General features: G+C 54.6%; 2 protein-coding genes across 5 annotated transcripts in view; both read left to right on the forward strand.

Moving 5' to 3' along the window:
* PIK3R6 (phosphoinositide-3-kinase regulatory subunit 6) overlaps positions 1-6,605 on the forward strand; it is a 56,795-nt gene extending 50,190 nt beyond the window's left edge. For 2 of the 4 annotated variants that reach the window (XM_037809524.1, XM_037809525.1), the window contains exons 19-20: positions 4,431-4,543; positions 5,120-6,605. In XM_037809524.1, the coding sequence (XP_037665452.1) occupies positions 4,431-4,543; positions 5,120-5,276 (270 nt within the window). In that variant the 3' untranslated portion in view covers positions 5,277-6,605. The remainder of the gene's footprint in view (positions 1-4,430; positions 4,544-5,119) is intronic. The other 2 variants (XM_037809526.1, XM_037809527.1) reach the window with 1 other exon arrangement.
* A 239-nt stretch (positions 6,606-6,844) lies between these two features.
* On the forward strand, positions 6,845-9,214 carry MFSD6L (major facilitator superfamily domain containing 6 like). Its single transcript, XM_037809570.1, has one exon. It carries the CDS (start codon positions 6,904-6,906, stop codon positions 8,680-8,682), a length of 1,779 nt encoding a protein of 592 aa, XP_037665498.1. The 5' UTR covers positions 6,845-6,903; the 3' UTR covers positions 8,683-9,214.
* The last annotated feature ends 683 nt before the right edge of the window (positions 9,215-9,897 follow it).

Below are 9,897 nucleotides of genomic sequence, written 5' to 3' on the forward strand. Positions count from 1 at the left end.
GTATATTTGAAATTATATTTATATCTTAATACCTCCAAATGAAGCTAGTTTCCAGCCTTGAAATCGACATTTTCCTTATTTTATATTCCTTTGACCAAGTTTAAGAGGCAGTGGACCGAACTCTCTGGGTGTTCTCGAAGTCTTTAAAACTCCATACATCAGGCATTCTATTACTCCACTTTCTTATGATTCTTCTACATGTCTGGTCATTACTTTTTGGCTTCTTTCCCTGGACTCTCTTTCCTAAATCAGTTCCTTAAATAGATACCATTATCAACTTCTATCTATGGCTCGCTTCTTTCATCATTCCCTGGATACTGAATCCACTTAGAAAGACAGAGTCCAATTTGTCAAGGACTCTCAAATCTGTATCTCCTGCTCTGACATCCACCCCTGAATTTCAGGCTCCTGCATTCAACTAAGTTAACATGAGCTGGATGTCCCACACACTCCAAACTCAAGATATTCAAAACCAAAGCCAGTGTCTTGTAACAGTTAAGAGCTTTCTAAGCCAGACTGCTTGGGTTCACATCTTGGGTCTGCCATTTGCCAGCTATGACACTTTAGACAAGTTACATGAGTTCTCTGTGCCTCAGTTCCACTGTCTGTAAAATGGGGATAACAGCACTTATCTCATCTGGTTGTTGTGAGAATTAAATGAGTGTGAAGTGTAGAGCTCTTAGAACAGTGCTTGGCCAAGCAAGAGCCATATACCTGTTAGCAGTTGTTTTTATTTCATCCCCTCCTCCCCAGGTCCCTTTCTCATCTAACGGTACCTTCATTAAAACAGCTGCCCCTGCCAAAAACCTGGGAGTGGTGGCACATATCTCCATGTTCCCACTTCCCCATGTCCTGCTGGTTTCCTCTCTCAAACCCGTCTCAAGTACTTCCTTCTTCTCCATTCTCCTTCTTCTGGTCCAGCTAGGTTGACTAACCGTCCTGGATTTCCCATGACCGAGAGATTTCCTGGGATGCAGGACTTTCAGTGCTAAATCGGGGGAAGTCCCAGGCAAATTGGGGCGAGTTGGTCACCCCGGGCGCAGGCCCTCATCCATCCCCTCTTCCTAGACAAATGCAACTGCTGATACCCCGGACTCCACAACTATTCTCCCTATATCCACCTTCCATGCCTCTGCCCAAGTGCTCTTTCTAAAATAGAACTCTTCCAGGTCACTCGCTATTTAAAACTCCTCCATCATTTCCCATTTCCCGTGGCAGAAGGACCACAGGTTTTTCTCAACTCTTTTGTATTGTATAGTGTGACTCCTCTTCCTCTCCAGCCGCGTCTCCAGCCGCTCCCTGCAGGCCCTTTACGCCAAGGTATCCGGAAGTGCTCGTAGCTCCAGTGGTAGCGTTCTGGGCCTTTCTTTGCTGTTCGTCCAGCCTGCGACACCATCCCCCCGCTCTTCCCCACCTTCCCTGCCTAACGCCTGGTCATTCTCAAGATGAAACTCAGTAGAATGTTTGCTGAGTCATCACCTCCAGAGGATCGCAACCCCGGAACCGGAAGCTCGCCTCCGGAACCGGAAGCCCTTCCCATGTAGGAGCGCTCTGATTGGCCGAGAGATTTACTGTGTTGCGTTGAAATCTGGCTTCTTGTAGGGCCGCCCAGTGTTGAAACTGTAGGCTCCAAGGTGGACCCATTTACCCTTACATTGTGTTTCCTCTTTGGAAGGCAGTTCTTTACAATAGTTTCTGTAATGACCTCTAAAAAACCCACCTGATCACCAGCTTTTTGAAAAGCTAAACGTATCATCCCAGTGAGTTCCCTTTTATTCCGCACTGACTTGCTGAGGGGAAATCCTGGTAGTCGGTGCTTTCCTCTTAGAACCCAGGCGAGTCAGTGTGCGTGTTCCATCCAAATGGGTCAGATGATAAACACTGAGCAGCCGGGGGCAGTTCATGGAGCTGGAGAGAAGGTATTCCCAGCTTGGAGAACAGCATGGCAAGGCACGGTGGCTGGATGGTAAGTTTAAGGTCAGCAAATACAGTACTTTGGCTGGATTGGAGGTTTGATATAGAAAAATAGTGGGAATTAGGCAGGAACAATAGAATTGGGCTGGATTTCTAGCCACCAACAGAGAATGAGGGCAGTTAGCAGCATTTAGCCCATACCATCATCTTTCTCAGACTAGGACTCTCTGCAAATTCTGCATCTGGTGTAGTCATGGATTGAGATCCAAGATTCCTGTTACCATAAGGGCCAAAGCCAAGCAGGTAGAGTGTGTCTAGGGGTGTGTCTAGGGAAATGGGAGGCATTTGCCTACACTGTGGGAAAGCAGGAGGAGGCCCTGAGGCTACTTCTGATTATCAGGGCAAGAGTGGTCTGTGGACTGGGTCACAGAACAGCCTGATGCTGGAAAAAGAGCACAAGTAGGGAACCTAACACCTACCCACAGTGAGACCTTCAGCAGGTCACGTTCACCTCCTTGGCCCCTCAGTCTCCCCACCCAGGGGAACCTTGAGTTTCCCTCAGCCTCACCAGCTGGAGTCAGCTCAAGTCCCTTGAACTGTCATGAACCGGATGCCATTGGCTCTCTCCCCAAGCCCCCAGCCCCTGCAGGACTGCAGCCTCCCTGCAGAGTCTCTCTGGGTATTTCTGGAAAGTCACAGAGAACATCCTTGTGCTCACAGCCATCTGGTTAAGCTGTCTGGTGTGTCTGCTAGGTTCCACTGCCTGCTTCCCCCAGCCACGACTGCCCACCATGGCTGAGAGCTGCAGGGCACCACAGCTCCCCCAGCTTCTGTTGCACACGGGAGGAAGTCCCCTCTCTCCTGGGTGTTGCCCTCCATCTTGCAGTCCCCGTTGTCTTACAGAGGTTCTGGGGAGTCTTTCTACCTTTACTCACAGCACATCTGTTCAGACGCAGGCATGAGTCTACAGATAGGGCAGTGGTAGGAGGCAGGTTGAGACAAACAGAGGAGAGAAAGAATCCACGATGGATTCCCCTTCCCTTCTGACAACTGAGGCTTCATTGCTGAGTCCATTACTTATGCCTGACTCCTTCTGGAAAGATTATAAATAATCATAATCATAATAATCATCATCATCATTAGCAGCAGTAGCAAACCTGAATACAGCACTTACCATGTCCCAGGCACTACTCCAAGCTCTTGACATACACTGTCTCATTGAATCTTACAATAGTCCTACAGGGTAGTTACTATTATTACCTATTTTGTAAACAGATGAGAAACTAAAGCTGGAGAGATTAAGAAGTATGTCCAAGGTCACCAGCTAATAAGTGTCAGAGCCAGGATTAGAACCTGGGAAGTCTGGCTTTAGTTCATGCTCTTGACCCGCCCCTGGGAGATTCTTCCAGACTCGGCCCGTAGACTCCTGGCTGGCCTGCCCGTATGCCAAAACCACACCCTCCCCCCCCAAAAAAAAGTTTAGTAAAATGTCCGGCTATGCTTGATGCTCCAGTCTGGGTTCCTGCTGGAGCCTCTGCCACCTGCATCAGCTCAGTGGTTCTCAGACCCAGCTTTGTCTGGAGCTTTGAACAAAATACCCCTGCCTGGGCTGGACTCTGGACATGTAACTCAGAATCTCTAATTTTATTGTTTTAAAGGTGAATTGATTTTAAGAATGCTTGAATGAGATGGACCCTGAGGTTTCCAGCAACTTGAGTGTTCTGGGCTATTAAATTACCCAGAAGTCAGCCTGTGCAAGGGGCCAGGGACCCAGAAAGGCTTGCTGAAAACCTCGCCTGGAACCCAGGATGCTCCAAGTTCTCTGCCCGATGGAAGGGGCCTCCCTGCAGCAGCCCCTCTCAAATTGGGGATCAGAGGCTGCTTGAGACTGCTTTTGTTTGGCTTTCTGGAAAAGCTGAGCAGGGCTTTAGGGTGTGGAAGGCTCGGACACCTTACAAAAGCTGGGTTCCTTCCACCTGTGTCTAGCCCCATGGATAATTCCAAAGTACAAACTGAAGCAGCTGCCCTGGATACTGGCCTGGTTTGAGGCATGGGAAGACTTGGCTGCTTTCTAGAGCTTCTGTGTCTGTCCCGGATAAATAATTTTATAAGTGCCCTAATTGCGAGACCCTGGTGTCAGGGCTTATAAAATCCCAGTAATGCCCCCCAAATTCTATACATAGCAACATGCCTATCACACAGGAGATGCTCAGAAAATGGTCTATTTGATAAGTCAACACCTAAATCCCAGGTAACCTGATAACTGCACAAGCACTATCCACAGCATTTCAATTTCTGTTCAAAATTAAAGTCGACAGGTTGGGGAAAGAGCTGCAGAAACACAAGGATGGCCTAGAAGCAGTTTCTGCGGGTGGTCACTGCTCGGGGTCTCTTACAGGAAGACAGCTGCAGACCCCGTGTGCTCATCTGAAGAACCACCAGATTCCAGGGTGGGCAGTGGGCTGGGCCATCTGCTGGATGAAGTGGCACTCACGGGAGCTGTCTCTTTGTGGCAGACAGTGACAAACACCTTCCGGACAGTCGACCTCCGGATCCAGAGCCAGGACCAGAGGCTGCTGACACTGCTGCTGGACAAGGACAGCCGGCGCACTTTCCGGAACGTGGTCAGGTGAGCCGGGCCCTGCCACCCCTGGGACGCTAGCCAGCTCCTGCCAGGTCCTGCTTCTAGCCCAGCAGACCTTGGCAGAGGCACACCCTGAAACTGAAACCTTTAAACCAGGTGTCCCTACTGGGCATGGACTTAGGCCACTGCCCTTGACTGAGGTCCAGGAAGAAGAGGCAAATGAGTGGCTGGTGCTGAAATGTAAAACTTCTTGAGATTCTGACACAGCCACTCCAACTGCAACCCAACTCCGCCACCCCCTCTGCCATCACCGGCCCCCCCAGGACAGGCTGACCTTCTGTGGCATGTGCCCCAGTACACGTGACCCTTTCTGCCAGTTCCACCTGGGCAGGTGTATTTGCATAAGGGAAGGCAAATGTGCAGGGTGATTAAGTCCAGCAGCTCCTTCTGTCCTGGTGTTAGCTCCAAGCCCAGGGGCACTTTTTCTGCCCAAATCCCATTTCCCTCTGCGGGGAACCCCTCCATTGTCCCCCTATGATACAAAGCCCACCTTTAAAATGCCCCTGACAGAGCTGACCCCTCAGAGATCTGTTGCCTGAACTGGCCTCTCTCCACCCACAGATTCGAGGTTGCTCCCTGCCCAGAGCCGTGTTCTGGGGCTCACAAGTCCAAGGCACCGTGGCTTAGTTCACACCGGCAGAAGGAGACGGAGGTGACCAAAGCCAAGTCCAAACCCCTCCTGATGCCCATCAACACGTTCTCTGGCATCGTCCAGTAAGCCCGCGGGGGCAGCGGGGGAGCTGAGGAGCTGAGCCCCAGTGCTGCGGGCCCAAAAGGAAGAAAACACTACGGTGCCCACCCCTCCCACCAGCAGCCAGCACAGGCCCCGGCCCCCCGGGGCAGCTTCCGGCCCTGACCGAGAGGCAGCCAGTGCCTGGGGGCGCAAGGAGCCTGGCCACAGGGCTTTGGGGGAGAAGGGTCCATGAGTGCACATGCACAGCCAGATTCCCCCACAGATGTCCACTCCTTCATGTGTTTTAAATTCCCCCTTCTCCCACTCAAGCTTCCCTCCCGTCTCTTAAAACCAAGGTTAGAGCTGCTGTTTTCACCAGGGCCTGGTCACCTAGGGGATAATGCATGGGTCTGGGCCCTTCCCTCTCTTGGGGCCACTGCCCCCCACACCCACTCTGTGGCAGGGGTCCCTTCCAGTTGAGAGGAAAATGTCAGATTAATTAAATGCACACTAAAGTGTTACTGCATCCATCTAAGATCCAGTGATATTTGTATTTTAGTAGAAATCGGGGGGCAGTACTTAATAGAATCTGGTGCATCGACTCAGGCCAGGTAAGAGACGGTTTTGTGCAGTATTCACGGCTCTGTTCTGTCTGTCTGTCCCTCCTCCCCTCCTTCACCTTCAACTAGAGACTCTCCTGACTGGCTTTGTCCCCAAAGGGAGGTGGGAATGCAGGGGAATTTCAGAAATGCCAGGCATCATGTCCTTGGCTTGTGAGTTCAAAACCTTACATGCAAATGTAAAACAGGGAAGAAAATGGTCCAGATCCAGTTCCCAGAACCAAAAGACCAGGTTAGGGGTGGGGGAACACATCACATGGTACCTCTTCCAGTGGCACAGTTCAAGGCCCTGGAAAAATCACCCTGGGGACAAAATCACCTGCCTCGCTGGAGCTTGGATTCTGACGGAGACGAGCAGTAAACAAGATCAAATATGTGAAACAGAAACCAGTAGTGTGTTTGATGGTGAGCAGTGCTATGGAGAAAAATAAAGCCAGGAAGGGGAGTGCGCGTGTGAAGGTGGGTGGCTTGCGATTCCAGTTGGGGTGGCCGGAGACGGCCACTGAGGGTCACAGGGTGGCCACTGATCGAGGGACATAAAGACCTGAAGCCGATGAGGGCGGGAGGACCGTGGGCAGCCTTAACCCCACGCGCCCTCGATCCCCCCGCACGCCCCCACCTCTCCCCCAGTTTTCTTTGCCTGAAGCAGGTCAGGGGCTGAGCCGAGGTTGCGGGGGCGACGCGGGCCAGCCAGCCGCCCAGCTGGGGGCGCCCCGCGCGCCGATGCGCGTGCCCGGGCAGGTGGGGCGGCCGCCGAGGGCCCCGGGCGCAGCGTGGGGAGGGGAGAGGGTGTAGCCGGAAGTGGCAGGTGCAGCCCGCAGGTGCGCCGGCCCCGCCCCCACCGCACCCCCTCGGGGCGGGGCCACTTCCGGGCCGGCGGCCGGACGTGGGGGGGGGAGGGGGGAGCGGCCGTTGACCCCGTGTCCGCGGCGCCGATCGCTGCGCGCGCTCCGGGGGTTAAGGGGCCGCCGCCCTCCGCCGCCCCCTGAACGGCCCGCGCGGGAGGGCGCCGCGTCCCTCTCCGCCGAGCCTGTGGCGGCGGGGCGGTAGCCATGAGCGCCAACCCCCAGTGGGACATCCCCAGGGCGCTGGGGGTGGCCAGGCTCTTCCACCTGGTGTGCGGGCTCCGGGATGCCTGCGTGACCCCCTTCCTGACCCTCTACCTGAGGCAGCTGGGCTTGGCCGCGCCTTGGGTGGGCGTCCTCATGGGAACCAAGCACCTGGTGGCCGCCTTCTGGGCCCCCTTCTGCGCCTTCCTGGCCGAGAGCTACCAGAAGAGGAGGGCGCTGCTCATCGGCTCGCTGCTGGGCTCGGTGGGCGCCAGCCTGCTGGTGGTCCTGGTCCCGCCTCTGGACGGAGAGCTGGTGTCTCGCTCCTGTAATGCGAGCAGCGGCGGGGCCACCACAGGCCCGCCGCCGGGGGTCGCACCCCCTGCCAGCGTCACCCCAGCACAAGACTCTGCCGCGGACCCCGCAGCGGGGGCCCCCAGCCTCCCAGCCAAGAGGAGTGCTGGAATGGCGGAAGCTTCTGGCTTCAATAAAGAACCCGGTGACAGTGCCCAGGGGCCTCTGAGCCGGCTGCCCAGCCACTTAGTGGGCTCAGGTGCACGATCCAGGACAACGTCCCGAGTTCTCCTCCAGCCTGTCACTCCCGGGGTGAAAGAGAACCCCCGGGAAAGTGCTGTTGAGGTGGTCAATACTGCCTTCCCGTCACTTCCCGGGGGCACAGGGCTGGAAAGTCCAACCAAGGGGACGGCCCAGGCCCTTGACCTGTCCCTGGAAGGTTTGCCGCGGACTTTCATCCTCTCTTTGGCGTCCCTGGTGTTCTGGGAGCTGCTGACAGCCCCCCTGCAGCAGGTGGCAGACGACAGCCTTTACGAGTACCTGGATTTCGTGGACGCCACTGACCGCTACAGAAGCCTGTGGGTCTGGGGGCTGCTGGGCATGGCGGCGGGCACGTGTGGCATCGCGGCCTTGGCGGGGCACCTGGATTGCTTCCTGACGACAAGCCGTCCCCGGGGTGCGGTGCACTTCTATGGCTACTCGCTGGTCAGCACGCTGGCCTCGCTGGTGGGCATCGCCTTTCCCGTCCCCATCTTCAGGCAGCGGGAGCCCAGACACAAAACTGTCAAAGCGCTGTCTCTCATCGGGGGCGACCCCCGCCTCATTCTCCTGGCCATCACTGTCTTTTTGATAGGGGCCACTGCCAGTACTGTGCAGAACTTTCTGTTCTGGCACATGGAGGACCACGGCAGCGGCGAGCTGGTCATGAGTTTCGCTGTTGCCCTCAGCTTGCTGGGGGAAATTCTCCTGTATCCATTGAAAACTAAGTTGCTTAAGAAACTGTCCAGGGTGGGCACCGTGGCACTGGGGCTGAGCTGCCTCGCGGGGCAGCTGCTCTACTACTCTTTCCTCTGGAGCTGGTGGTCTGTGCTCCCCATCCAGATCTTGGGTGCCATCAGCAACGGGGCCCTATGGTGGGCAGTGGGGGCCTCGATCGAGGACCTGGCCACCCCCGGAACGGAGAGGCCTCTGGGTGCCATGTTCCGAGGCCACTTTTACGGGGGCGGGTTGAGCCTGGGCAGCTTCATGGGGGGCTTCGTGGGGATGCACTTCGGCCTGCCGGTGCTCTACTGGGCCGGCTGCGTGGCCCTGCTGCTCTGGCTGGCCTTGTACCTGACCATCCAGTCGAGGCTGCCCCAGGAGCGGAGGATCAACTACTCAAAGCTGCTGGCCACGGAGGCGAGTGACACCAGCGACTCCGAGGAAGGGACAGAACGGGACTGGCTGGTGAAGGCCATGAGAGAGGAGCACTCGGACTGGAAGGGGTGAGAGGAAGTCACGATGGTCAGGCCGATTTGGGAAGGAGCCAGAGGGCTGGACAGAACGCAGCCGGCTGTGGACAAGTCCCTGCACTGGACTGCAGGAGCCGTGGGGGAGAGACCACAGGACTGGGCCGAGGGCCCGGCAGAGGCGTCTCGTTGTGTGATTTTCTTTACTTTTATAGTAAAAGATTTAACTTTTTGCTGTTTGATCTTTTTTAAATAATGAAGGATGAATACTTCTGCCTTTTGAAATTCTCTTTGTATTCACTTGATTTGGATGTATAAGGTTTGTGGGAGCTTCGTGGTCTTGACTCTGGTGCTGTTGTATTTGTCAATGGCTGAAATGACCAGATCCCATTGGCGGTGTCAGGAAGGCAGCGGGGACCTGCCTTCAGTTCAGTTGGCAAAGAGGATGGCTGACTCAGAGGAGGCACGTCCATCCCCGTGCGTCATAAGGCTGATTCTGTCAAAGCCGTGCCGTGGGTAGGTAAGAATAGTCATGAGAACCAAAACCCTTCTCTCCCTGTCTCCCCACTGGTATAGACACCCACGATCACACCAGCTACTTCTTTTTCCAACAGGAGAAAGCAGTGGGGAGAGTCCCATGTGCTGGGGAGGGTGGAAGTTAATAGGTTTTCATTCTTCCTTTCCAATGCGTGTGTCACCAGGAAAAAGATCCTTAGAATCAGTATATTTACGTCGGAGCAAGAACAGTTTCACATCCTTTGGGCTCATATTTTGCATGCTGCACCTCACAAGAGCTCACGGAGATTTATGGGGGGGTGGGCAGCAGTCTCCATGAAGCAGGCCACACTCACTGTCCTTGGGCGTAGCCATTTGGTGGGGGTTTTAAGAAAGCTGCTGCTGCTATGCCAATCCCCCAGAACTCCCCCCACCCCCCCAGAGAAGGGGCCTTTATGCCAGAGGCCAGTCCCCAGCAACCAATTCTTCTACCTCGTAATCAGATAGATATAATGTCGGATTAGAAGGAGCCTCATTTTACAAATGCAGAAAAGGTCTCATAGCCGGTGAAGGGGAACAGACACGTGAGTGCCTATTGGGTCAGAAGTGGTGGTGCCTGGATCTTTATATTTATTCTTTCTTAATTCTCACCACTCCCTAATGGACAGGTTATTGGCTAGGAAGCTTCCGGTTACAAATAACCAAAAGGAAAAAAAATCATCTCTGCCTTAAACAATTAGGGATTCATTTCTCTCACATA

Source organism: Choloepus didactylus, chromosome 18 (genome assembly GCF_015220235.1).
Source record: "Choloepus didactylus isolate mChoDid1 chromosome 18, mChoDid1.pri, whole genome shotgun sequence".
In the NCBI taxonomy this organism is placed as follows: Eukaryota; Metazoa; Chordata; class Mammalia; order Pilosa; family Megalonychidae; genus Choloepus; species Choloepus didactylus.

Bases quoted from the DNA above. Each gene is read 5' to 3' on its own strand.
- MFSD6L (XM_037809570.1), top strand. From the start codon at position 6,904: ATGAGCGCCAACCCCCAGTGGGACATCCCCAGGGCGCTGGGGGTGGCC.